General features: G+C 36.7%; 1 protein-coding gene across 1 annotated transcript in view; it reads left to right on the top strand.

The window, feature by feature from the left end:
• The first annotated feature begins 1,306 nt into the window (after positions 1-1,306).
• xpo4 (exportin 4) overlaps positions 1,307-13,746 on the top strand; it is a 30,009-nt gene continuing 17,569 nt past the window's right edge. Inside the window, exons 1-7 of the mRNA XM_039655789.2 lie at positions 1,307-1,460; positions 4,917-5,022; positions 5,300-5,441; positions 5,528-5,666; positions 7,600-7,716; positions 8,149-8,302; positions 12,643-12,755. Coding sequence (XP_039511723.1) covers positions 1,395-1,460; positions 4,917-5,022; positions 5,300-5,441; positions 5,528-5,666; positions 7,600-7,716; positions 8,149-8,302; positions 12,643-12,755 — 837 coding nt within the window. The 5' untranslated portion in view covers positions 1,307-1,394. The remainder of the gene's footprint in view (positions 1,461-4,916; positions 5,023-5,299; positions 5,442-5,527; positions 5,667-7,599; positions 7,717-8,148; positions 8,303-12,642; positions 12,756-13,746) is intronic.

Raw genomic sequence — 13,746 nt, 5'->3', positions numbered from 1 at the left:
TGTGTGTGTGTGTACACACTCAGACACAGAATACATAATATAGGCCTATATATATGAAGAGTTCAAATGCAAAAGCCTCTAAATGCCATTTGAAATTTTCTTCTTTAATGATGATTTTTGTCAAACTTGTATATTTAAGTTCAGTGATTTCACTTAAATGGCAATGATAATTACCTATTAATTGTTATTTAAGTGAAATTACTGGAGTTAAATATACAAGTTTGACAAAAATCATCATTAAAGAAGAAAATTTCAAATGGCATTTAGAGGCTTTTGCATCTGAAGTCTTCATATATAGGCCTATATTATGTATTCTGTGTCTGAGTGTGTATGTGTGTGTGTGTGTGTGTGTGTATATAGCCTATTTATAAACAGAGAGAGAGAGAGAGAGAGAGAGAGAGAGAGAGAGAGAGAGAGAGAGAGAGAGAGAGAGAGAGAGAGAGAGAGAATTTTCCACCAGTAACAGTTCTGACCAAAACTGAACTTTTTTTAAATCTCTTCTAAGCCATAGTGGTTTCTTTGGGCCATCCAAATGATAAAATACACCTGCACACTTAATTAGGATTTCTTTTAGGGAATAAATGTTAAATCAGTATAAAAACACTTTTATACATAGATGTATTAAGATAAACACAAAAAAGCAATTACTATTGCAGTTCAATTGATAGTGCTTGTAGTGTGTACAGTCCAGATCAAATTCAAATCGACAAGAAAACCGTGAAAACAGTAACCCAGCTAACAGGGAACGTTCCCAGAACATTCACTAACGTTCTTTAAAAGTTGTGTAAATGTTAGGACAAAACGTTATTAAAATAATGTTTTCGGAACGTTCATATAACATTATTAACGTTCTTGTAACGTTGAGAGAAAACGTTATCACGTTATTTGTATTTGATGAACGTTCTCATTACGTTGATAAAAAAAGTTCTTAGAACAACGTTATCGGAACGTCTTTATCAGGTTATTTGTGTTTGATAAACGTTCTCATAACGTTCCAGCAACATTATGCTAACCTTAGGATAACGTTCTAACAACATTATGCTAACGTTCCAGCAACGTTCTGCAAACATTAAGACACCGTTCCAGCAACGTTAAGCAAACTGGACATTTCCACGTTTTTAGAACATTTTAAATTAACGTTCCCACAACCAAAATGGAACGTTAGAAAAACGTTCTCAGAACCTAACTTTGTTAGCTGGGAAGTCAAATGCATATGGTCAAGATACACAACAAAATGAGCAAACGGTATAAAATCCATTGACTGCCATATCATGTATTACATAACCTGTAAGGGGGCATCAGAGCTGTCTGCCAAAAAGTGCCCGTAAACTCACTGGCCCGAAGTGCTGTTTAATCCCACAATGCAGTGCATGGCGCGTCACTGAAGAACGACCATGATGGCGGCGGTCGGTGCACCAGAAGTGATTTCACAGCTGGAAAGCGCTGCCAAAGTTTTAATGGTGAGCATTTCGCCGCTGTTTTCACGTCTCTGTCTGTATGCTGTTAGCTCTGTGTGTGGGTTCACTCTGAGGGACTCTTCCTGGTCGTCAGTTAGCGGGGAAAGCCTCGATAAACGCGGAGCGGTGCGTGGCGCAGTGCTCGACTCGCTCCATCCCGCAGAAGCCAAGCGCAGCCACCATCACCTTCATCATCACCATCTTCTTCTTCATCATCATAATAGCACCACTCTGGTGACACAGTCAGTGTGTATAATGATCGCGGTGAGCTCAGGTGATGTGTCTCAGAGGCCTAGTTTGATCCTCCAGCCTTGTAAAAGCGCGCTGGATGAGTTGAATGTGTCTGCTGGAGTTTCTCCATCAGCTGCTGTAGTTTCACACGCTGTTGATTCATCCGCATGTTTGCTCAAGCACATGTTTAGCAAAGCTTCAGGGGACCAGAGAAACGTTTAGCTTATTATTTATGTCATAGTAACACCAGATCCTTAATTCTCTGCCGTTAAAATAGTTGATTAGTTACACTGCTGAAAGTTGAGAGCAGGACACACGTGTAGTTAGATGATGGCCTGTGCAGTTCACCAGCAGTGTCTCTCAACCTGGGCCATGCAGTTGTTACTGTATTGTTAAAATCTCATGGCTTCATGACCACTAATTGAAAATTAGTTTTTGATATTCAATGCAGTGTTTTAATTGGGTGAATCAGTTAGGCTGTAATACTCTGTGAAGCTGTTAGTCCAGTGTTTTGATTTTAATGTCACATAACATTTTAGTGGTTTTGCAAAACTGTTATTAGTTTTAATAGCTGCTATTGATGTTTAGAGAGAGTAGAGATAATGTATGGCATTGTTTGCATTAAATGAGCTGTACACTTTAAACTAAACTTGCTTAATTAAATGTGTGAATAAATGCAATTATTATACAGTGAGTGCATTATAAATTGACAAGGCTATGGGTGAATTTTGGTAATAACACCAGGAACAGCTTTCACTTCTGTTGAACGTGTAGGGATAGTTAGCGAGCTATGGCGGCCATCTCAAACTGCTGGCTTCTTGAAAATATTTTTCATACTGTTTTAGTAACAATGTAAATACTCTGAGGTCTCTGTAGAAAAGTATGTATTTAAACTAGTGTTCAAAAACTTTTTGGCAAGATTTTTTTTATTTGATAAATACAGTAAAAATGGTAATATTTAGCAATTATTATAATTTTAAATAACTTGTCTTCTATTTATATATATATTGTTATCAAAGCAGAAATTTCAGCATCATTACTCCAGTGTCCCATTTGATGCTCATTTCATATTATCATATTAACTGTTTAAAACATTTTCTTTTTAATATCTTTGTGAAAACTTTTAAAAAGATGTTCAAAGAAATTATATTCCAGAGTTACAGAGAAACATAGTGTTAACTTGAGCTTATATTGAATTAACCCGTAGTATAAATATTGTCATGTATCGGGAAACATCCTTATGTGTATAGAACTTCTGAATCAATACTTCTACAATTATAGATTGATTACTTATTTAGATTTTTATTTATTTATTTTTTTTATTTTAATTTTTTTTTTTTTTAGGTATTTTTTTAAATATGGTATAGGGGGGTAGGAGTACATAAGTTTTACTTCTTCCTACTCCTTTTTGCACATGTAAATAGAGGGTTGTTTTTTTGTTTGTTTGTTTGTTTTTGTTTTGTTTCTTTTAATTAATATTCCTTGTTTCATTGATTAATAACTGTATTTTTATTATTTACATGTTCAAAATAAAGATCTCAAATAAAAAAAAATCAAATCAAATCAAAAACTGATGAATATTTTCAGAATTAATTGAAAAAAGTCTTGTGTGAAATAGAAACTGTAGAGAAATAGAAACTTTACTGTCATGTTTGATCAATTTAATGCACCCCAGTGGTTTTAAATGGTACCCCAAACCTTTGAACTGTATTGTACTTAATTGCCTTTATATATGAATAATGATTTATTGTAACTGGAATGATCCCCTGTTTTAAATTGATTGGATGCCATATATTATTATTATTATCATTATTATGAGTAGCCAGTTTGTTGTCTTTCACTTTTTTTGGTTTACAGCCTGCCTTTTTCCTGGTTTTTCCATAAAATTACTAAAATACTTATCATATTTTGGCTGCCGTTAGGTTTAATATTCAGGCTGCAATCAATTTACAGACCTTTGTAGTAGAAGTGATCCTGACAATGTATCCAATTATTCGTTATTAATTTCTCTCCATTCATCTAGCCCGAAGCCTGAGTAGATTAGTGGATATGAAGTCAGGAGACTCTAGATTTTGTCGTGGTTATTTTTTAGATAACTGAAAGGTCAGTCAGCTAAAGTGGAGATCAGGTATTAATTTGTTGTTAAAGAACCCTGATAATCAGTCAGACTCACTGATATTACTGCAGTCATGCTTAGGCTAGGCATATACTGATAATAACTAAAAGGTGCTAGATAGGTGTATCATTAAAGTGTAGTATACATAGGCTCTCTCATGCTGTGAAGGGTTGATCTGAGGAAAATGTTTATTTTCTGCAACTTGTGTTTTTTTTATGTGTCTGGTGGTGATGCGCGTCAGGTGATCTGTGTATGTGCATTATGAAATTAGGCCCTCTTCTCTCTAGTCTGGTTACTATGAGGTGGATGACTGCTGTGCTGTAATTAGGAATGGAATGTGATGTTTAATGTTATGAGTGTGACACGTTCACAGAGCAGACTGGACTGAATGTGTTCACATGGGTATTGTGTGTTGCTTCAATGGGAACAGAAAACCTTGATTTGTCATCACTGTTGAAGGCTCTTTTACCATTTTGTCCTGTGACCTGTTATGATTTTGAATTGGTTGTATTTAGCCTGGTGTAGTATTTCCCATTTGATTGAGACTAAAAGACACTAAAGAACTATTAAAAAACTAAATAAATACAATGTGGACTATTGTTCAAATGTTTGGGCTCAGATTATTTAAAACTTTATTTAGCAAAGATGCATTAAATTGATCAAAAACGACAGTAAAGACATTTAAAATGTTACAATAGATTTCTATTTCTAATAATTGCTGTTCTTTTGCAAAAAAAAAAAAAATAAGCAGCATAACTGTTTGAAACAATTGATTGTAAAAAATGTGAATCAGCATATTAGAATGATTTCTGAAGGATTATGTGACTGAAGACTGGAGTATTATTTAGATATGTCACAGTATTACTGTTTTAACTGTTTAAGTAATTGCAGTTTTGGTGAGCAGAAGTGACTATAAGAATTGAAATAAAGATAAATTGTAAGTTCATTTATTTAAATACTTAGAGATGGATATGACAACTAAAATTACTATCTCATTGCTTACTTTAGTGTATGATGATGCTTGATGCTCATTAGCATCATGTGTAATATTTGACCATTGTAACATGTTCAAGCACACAAACTTTTAACCCCTCCTATGAATGTGTTCGCAGGCACCGCCGTCCATGGTCAGCACAGAGCAGAGGCAGCATGCAGAGCACATATTCCTGTCCTTCAGGAAGTCAAAATCCCCCTTTGCTGTCTGCAAACACATCCTCGGTGAGTCTCAGATCTGACAGACACTGCAACTATTACTGACTCTACTGTGTTGTTGGTGGCGGATGAATACGGTCATACTTTGCACATAGTACAAAGTAGTCATATGAACTGCGAGGTCAGTGCTGACAATAAATCCAGAATAAATGCAAAGAAACAGTTTGTGGTGATAACTTATCCCATTTATTCATAAAATAAATAAAATAACCACTGTCAAGATAATAAATATATATATGATATTATACAATAATAAATGAATGTTGTCTTTCTTTCTCCTCAGAGACTAGTAAAGTGGACTATGTGTTGTTCCAGGCAGCCACAGCCATCATGGAGGCTGTGGTTAGAGAATGGATCCTTTTGGAGAAGAACAGCATTGAGTCCCTCAGAACATTCCTCCTCACTTACGTCTTACAGAGACCAAAGTAAGTGTGTGAATGAACATGAAAGTGTGTGTAACTGAACGTTTTGTGCAACTGAATTTTGTGTAAATCTTTCTGCTTCGCTGCAGTCTGCAGAAGTACGTTCGAGAGCAGATCCTGTTAGCAGTAGCAGTAATAGTGAAGAGAGGCTCTCTCGACAAATCCATCAACTGTAAGAGCATCTTCCATGAGGTCAGCCAGCTCATCAGCAGCGGCAACCCCACAGTGGTAAGACTTGCGCATCACATGGATGAAAGCTGTGAGAATTTGCTGCAATATCAAAGTATAATTCAGCAAAAGCTCATTAAATGTTGTATGCAAATGATTCCTTCAGTTAATAACATTAATGGTAGTCTTCTACTTGAAAATGCTCAGCCAGGTCTAGGCAAACATCGCATAACATCAATTATATTTATGGCCAGCTTTCACTCTTGTAGGGCTTGTATATATGAGGGGAGTATATACTGTAGCCATAGACTGTAAAAAATGAAACAAGCACACTGACAAGATAAATGACTACGGTCTAATCTTACCACAAAAAAAATCTGTATTGATAATATGATACGTTTAGAAAAGCATCAGAAAACACAGCAGCTAAATGACCATTGATGAAACTCAAGAACAATAATACTGCAGACGTGTAATGTTACTTCAAAACAAAAACAAAGAAAGACAAAGGTACTGCTAAACCATGACCACCATGTGTTTTAAGAAAGTAAAGTACTTTATTTTTATTAACGATATTTACAGCTTATCGAAATGCTGTGTTCGTCGTCTCCAAAGATAGAAGGAATTTACCTCTCATTCAGACGAAGTCAATCGGCAAACCCTTCTTTATACTGGCAGAGGTTGTTGAAGTGGGAATCCTTGAAGTGCTTCAGGTCACTAACGTATATCCAACAACCGAACATTTTGACTTGCCCTCTCGTAACTTCTGCATCATTGAGCTCGGACTACAAAATCGGAGCGAGAAATAATAATGGCGGATTACTCAAAGTGTTGGACCGGTAGTCAATGTCCTTATTTGGCAGTTCCGCTGCAAATACGGTGACGTGATGGTTCAAAAAATGTCATAGAGAACAGAAAAATCTGAACAGGTTGAAAACCAAAACAGAATATAAAGATATAAACGAAGCACCCGAAGAGAATAATTTCATAATTTCTGTACTTATAAACACTCCAAATATACAACAAAATGCATGTAAGGGCTAAAAAAGTGGATTTTGCATGAAATGTCATATGTTTAAAAGTTACATTTCTTGCCCAAATTCAATAGCAACAGTTTTAAAGCTTCCAGAAATAAGAAAAAAGCTGTGGTGACATTCATTCAAATTGCTATAAAGCAGTTCAGTTAATATATATATGAAGAGTTCAGATGCAAAAGCCTCTAAATGCCATTTGAAATTTTCTTCTTTAATGATGATTTTTGTCGAACTTGTATATTTAAGTTCAGTGATTTCACTTAAATAACAATTAATAGGTAATTATCATTGCCATTTAAGTGAAATCACTGAACTTAAATATACAAGCTTGACAATCATCATTAAAGAAGAAAATTTCAAATGGCATTTAGAGGCTTTTGCATCTGAACTCTTCATATATACATACAGTGTATATATATATATATATATATATATATATATATATAACATTTTTAAATATATAATATAATATATAGAATTTTTAAAAATATATATAAATATTTTTTTTCTTACTTTGACTGTTTAAAAAAATCTATATGGCAATAAAGGAGGACCTAATGTGTTGTATGTGACACTATGATTGTGTATGACCAGTGTGCCCCTAAAATGTATTTGTTTGAGTGCTCCTAAAAACAAAATGTTTTACATACAGAAAATAAAGTGAACACTGTTTCCTGCAGAGGGCGCTCAAGTTTCATGTTTAAAATTTGTCCAATTTCAGGTAATAGATTCAATATGTGGTGAATCAAATACCTAGTTATGACTCATGATTGTACTTTATACAGCAAAAATGAAGCCTTTGGAAAAAGTGTGGCCTTTTTTTAATATATTTAGTACCAATATTGATTGAAATAAATATTTTACGTTTTTGAATAAGTGTGTAGGATATGATTCCTAAGATATTTAACCCATTTTGGCTTGATGGTGGTCACTGCGCATGTCTCTATCTTTCCTGCTAGCAAACACTGGCCTGCTCCATCCTGACGGCTCTGTTGAGTGAGTTCTCCAGCTCCAGTAAGACCAGTAACATCGGCCTCAGTATGGAGTTCCACGGAAGCTGCAAACGCACCTTTCAGGTCAGTCCTTTTGTTCCTATTATCCTCCTTGTCTTTTAGAAATCAGGGGAATTGACCCAGGGCTAGCTGTTATATTAACATGTAATACTAAGCAAAAATATAATGTAAAAAAGAGAACCTGAAGCAGTTTTATGTTAGTATCATTGATGTACTATTGTAGTTTTTGTTAATATTTTGAATTGGATTTTATTTTTACATTTTCGGTTTTCTTTCATTTTAAAGTTTTAGTAATATTGTGTATGCATTTTTGGTGTTTTCATTATTATTTTTTTTTTTAAATGTATATAGCTTTATTTAATTTTAATTTATTAAAGTCTACGTAAGTCTCTTATGCTTATCAAGTAGTATTACACGTATATAATAGTAATATTGTGAAATATTATTACAATTTAAAATGATGATTTTCTATTTCAATATACTTTAAAATATAAGGAGGATGACCTCATGCAGATCTTCATGCTCACCATGGAGGTCCTGCAGGAGTTTAGTCGGAGGGAGAACCTCAACGCTCAGATGTCCTGTGTGTTCCAACGCTACCTTGCACTGGCCAATCAAGTGCTGAGCTGGAACTTTCTTCCACCCAATCATATCCTTTCATAAAGTGACTTTTATATTTGTGTGCTTATGCTTGTAGCCATAATAACTTTTTCACTTTTAAATGTAGTGACGAAAATTGAGAGAGGTGATGCAGGCTAGATGTGTGCCCCTGGGAGCACAAGGGAACACTAGACCTGGGCTGAAGCTGTAAATGTTTTAGAGGCACAAGGGTTAAGAAAGAAAATTAACTGTGACTTATTTTTGGATTAATAATAGACAAGCTATAATGTGATAATCATTCTCAACCCTCTTAGCAGTTCTAGAAAAATAATCGCACTCACCGAACCAAATCCAGGTACAATTCTTTTTGCTCATTAAAAAATTAACTTATTCCAAGCATAAAAAAAGTTCCTCTGCCTGAAACCTCAATTTTAGAGGAATTAGAAAGTATTTCCCAGAGTTTCAGTCTTTTAAATGTATTCACATCAATTTTAAAGGTTTGATTTTCTTGCCTCACCGTAGTTTTACTTCTGCCTTCGTGTGTCATTTTCTTTTGCTGTTAGCATGTGCTAGTGTTAGTCCTAAATCATGAGCTGTGATTGATGTTGCGCGTGCGTCTGTGTTTTAGCTCTGTGAGGTGTTAATCCCACTCAGGCTGACTTTGTGTCTCTGTGTCTCTTTAAAGAGATCTGAGCTGGCGTCTATGCCAACCAGGGTCACGTATCACTTACAAAGGAGGGCTGTGCCAAGCCCTTATCGTGCTCAATAAGTGTGCCTTTAAACACACAGCTCATTGAGTGCTGCGGTGGAATGTCGAGCGGCCATTTGTGCATTGATGTGTTTGCATAGTTTCAAGTCATATTAATTGCCCACTGGGTGCTGGAAGGGGAGATAGTTCTTTGATACCAAGAGCACATTTGTTAAGGACACAGAGAGGGCAGAATGTGTGAGTTTATTAGTAGATATTTCTAAAATTGAGTAGCCTGGGTTGTGTGAAGTCAACTAATGTTCTTTAATGCCTGTTTATTGCATTCACAGAAGTCGAATTAAATAAAATAAAAAAATATATTAATTTAAAATAACTGTTTTCTATTTCAATATATTACAAAATATAATTTATTCCTGTGATGCCAAAGCTGAATAAGCTAATATGCTGAATAAATTTTTTTTATTGTCATGTTGATACACCCATCCTGTGTGTGTGTGTGTGTGTGTGTGTGTGTGTGTGTGTGTGTGTGTGTGTGTGTGTGTTCCTGACAGCCGCTTAGACTCTGCTTTCCTCAAAGTGCCGCCATCTCTCAGTAGTCAAGGCCATGGCATGCGTGTCATTTGTCCACGACACACTCCCACTTGACGCATGTACATTTTTCATGTACACATTTGCGTGAGTCTTAAACGTGATTCCCCTCAGTGTCTGAAGTACTGCGTGTTTGTCCATGGTCCTAGTGACCCTGGGCCAGGTTGTGGCCAGGCTTTGAGTCGGTCAGGTGCTTTGAATGGAAGAGAGAGATGACAGATGGCTGTGTGCCAGCCCTCATCTCTGACACACATGCACGAGTTAGGAGAGCTTTGTAAGGCCACTGTCCCATGCCCGATGACGGGGAGAAGGATGTTAATGGGGCTGTGTGGGGAATCTTAAGAGGGTGGATGTGATACTCTGGCGTCTTAATATCTTTGGATCCCACCTCTGCTCTCTGGCACTGGGCAGCTCCCAGCACTCTCATAATCATTATGTTCTCTGAATGCCTTCTGACCACAATTTCTTCACTTGGAAGAGTTTTATTCAATCACCCTCAAGCTCTTATTATGGTGGAAAATAACAGGTTTACCATCGCTTCTCATTCCAAATCTAGTGATATGCTGTAATCAGTTAAATTTACTACAACGATTACTGTGAACTAAGCCACTGAGATGATGAAAATCAGATTATTAGTTGCACAGTTGTATGTGAACAGTGCTGCACTTCACTCTGAAACGCTTTGCTAATTACTCATACATTACTAATTTTATTAAATTGCAGTCTTTTTGTTATTTGATCATCACAATACCAAATTTTGTTTAATTTACAGATGCTTTGCCTAAGCAGTTGCGCAAAACACATCTTTTGTTATTATAAGAAGTGTAAAACTATTTTTGGTAATTTGGTTCGTAATGAAACCATTACACCACCACCACCAGCCTGCACTTGTTACAGTGGTACACAAGGCATGATGAATCCATGTTGTCATTCTGTTTATGCAAAATTCTGACTCTACCATCTGAATGTCTCAACAGAAAACAGACATTTTTCCAGTCTTCAACTGTCCAATTTTGGGAGCTCTTGCAAATTGTAGCCTCTTTTTCCTATTTGTAGTGGAGATGGTTGGTACCCGGTGGGGTCTTCTGCTGTTTTAGCCCATCCGCCTCAAGGTTGTGTGTTTTGTGACTTCACAAATGCTTTGCTGCATACCTCAGTTGTAACGAGTGGTTATTTCAGTCAAAGTTGCTCTTATATCAGCTTGAGTCAGTCGGCTCATTCTCCTCTGACATCTAGCATCAACAAGGCATTTTCGCCCACAGGACTGCCGCATACTGGATGTTTTTCCATTTTCACACCATTCTTTGTAAACCCTTGAAATGGTTGTGCGTGAAAATCCCAGTATCTGAGCAGATTGTGAAATACTCAGATCGGCACCATCAACCGTGCCATGCTCATATATATATATATATATATATATATAATCACCATGAGTGTTTTTCATTCATTGTGTCAAGTTTACAATAGTTGAACTTTTAAAAACACATCTTGCGACTGCTGCTTTTTGTGGTATTTTCTTCAGCTAAGTCTAGCTGTGGTTGAACACTATAATGTGTCCTTTGTGAATGCCACCTGAGAGACTCATCTTGTGGTCATGACCTCTAGATAGTTGATTCGTGACATGTAGTTTTGCGCATTTCTGGTTGAGGTCATCATGTGTTTCGTGTCTTCAGCAGCTGGGACGAGGACTGGTGGAAGCGAGTCGTGCTTTTATGAGTAAGCCCGTCTTGGGTTTCAGGAGGTCATATCTTTGTCACCCTCCCTGTTTTTCATACGCTCATACACTTTTCCAGCAATAGCTCCAAGTGACATTAAATGACCGGCTGGTTTATCCCCCGGCAGTGCTCGTTGGTGTCTTTCCATCAGTCAGTCTCTCCCTCCTGTGCTCATGTGGCAGGCTGCTATCAGCCCGCTGGTGGTCAGCGCACAAGCTCCAGCCGCTCTCCCTTGAGGCCCATTCTCTCCTCAGCACGGGTCACACGGAGTTCTCCTTTTTCTATTTTTAAGAGGCCATAAAGTCAGGTCTGCTTAGGACGGTCTCAGGCAGAGGGGATGTAACGCACTCCAGCATGCTAGTCAAACACCTGGAACTTCCTTGTGTTTGCATAGTGAGTCTCCACGTATTAGTGTGGTGTAAAATAATTTGCTTTGATATTTGCAGTAATATATTCAATTCACATTTGATTATTTGATAGCGCTTTTCACAATACATCTAGTTTCAAAGCAACTTTGCAGAAAATGCATGTCTTCATATTAATTTAGAATCATCTGTTGTCAGAGGTGACAGAGTTATGTACTGAGTAATGAGTTCACTGTACTAAAATGGCCCCTACAGTCACCAGATCTCAACCCAATAGAGCATCTTTGGGATGTGGTGGAACGGGAGCTTCGTGCCCTGGATATGCATCCCACAAATCTCCATCAACTGCAAGATGCTATCCTATTAATATTGGCCAACATTTCTAAAGAATGCTTTCAGCACCTTGTTGAATCAATGCCACGTAGAATTAAGGCAGTTCTGAAGAAGAAAGGGGGTCAAATACAATATTATTATGGTGTTGCTAATAATTCTTTAGGTGAGTGTATGAAAAATTTAGCATAGGTGCATGTTGATTTAGAGTTAGCTATGTATATGGCCGGCATGATCAGAAACTATAATGTGCGTGTGAGCGAGAGAGCACTTGCATTTGTCTGCTGGGAGTGACTGTGGTCCGGCCCAGAGGAATGCGTGGCCTTTGCCGGTAACTGGCTTTGATCAGACATTCCTGTGGGCTCGCTCTCTCTCTTTCTCTCTCTCGTTCTCCTCTCATTTGTCGTTGCACTCACCCACCCCCCCACCCCATCACTTTTCCAAGTGGGCTACATATGGAAAGGGGGAGATTTTGAGGTAAACATTTAGTGGGAGGGGACAGCATGATTGAACAGTAGGAACGGTGCTGCTGTAGAAGAGCGATAGAAAACAGACTCTGGGAAATTAATTTCATCAGTTTTCCATACTCCTCTTAGTATAGTCCAGGAGGAACAGCCAGAGGGAAGTGACAGAAATTCAAAGGTCTTTGACAGGTCTGTTCTGTCCTTAACTGAGGTGTCACTGGGGAGGCACTACATTGCCATGTTTGAAGCCACTCAGAATGTCATGCTCAAGCCAACTGATTCCTGGAGGGAAACTCTTCTAGACCACAGAGTAATGGACCTTTTCTTCACTGTGAGTACCACCTGCTTTTTTTACTCCTTTCTCTTCTTATGACATTGCTCATTCATTACCTGCGTTCTCCCAGTGTTTATTCCTCATGTTCTCTTCCTGCTTTTTTCTTTCAAATAATTGTCTCTACCGCTGATGTTGTGACCATATGACATGGCATCAGACAGTATTAAATGATCGATACAGATGTAAAAAATCTCTATGATATAAAAAATATATGTAAGGCATTTATATAATATCTAAGGCACATTTAGATTTAATTGAGCTGCAGTTTTTGTGATGAGTAAATGCTCATCATGTGTTGCCTTAGAAACAGGAGTCAAAGACGGTCCAGTCTGGTCTGTGTGAAGATTTGAGGGGAAAATATATATATAAAGAATATATAAATTAAAAATATGCTCTCAAAAAAATCTAAAAATCTGTCTGTCTCAAAAGTTTTGGCTTAGTAAGATCTTTTTTAAAGTCTGCTATGCTCACCAAAAAAATTAAAAAAATTGTGATATTATATTACAATTGAAAGCTATATGTGTGGAAACCGTGATGCATTTTTTTTTCAGGATTCTTTGATTAGAAAGTCCAAAAGAACAGCATTTATTTAAAATATATATTTATATTACATTTATATATATAATATATTTTTTGTAACATTAGCATGTTTTCTGTCACTGTTTATCAATTTAATGCATCAATTTAATGCATGCTAAATAAGTGTTAATTTATTTAAAATTAAAGCCTTTATTGCCTCCAAACTTTTAAATGGTAGGGTGTATCGTACAGTATATATAATGACTTTCTGCACTTGTGTATACATGTGAATTTGCGCTCTTCATCTGAAACTGAATCTCTGGGTGACACAACTCTCCCAGGGCAAACCATTTTCCAACTATTATGTTTGTGTGAGTTGCTCACGGCAATAATGACACCATTACAAGGAAAAATGTGACGTAATAAGGTAATTTTTTTTTCTTCTCTCAAAATGTTATTTAGATATGCA

This window comes from Pimephales promelas, chromosome 7 (genome assembly GCF_988280905.1).
Source record: "Pimephales promelas chromosome 7, fPimPro1.hap1.1, whole genome shotgun sequence".
NCBI classification, from domain to species: Eukaryota; Metazoa; Chordata; class Actinopteri; order Cypriniformes; family Leuciscidae; genus Pimephales; species Pimephales promelas.
This window is presented reverse-complemented; position numbering and strand designations above follow the sequence as displayed.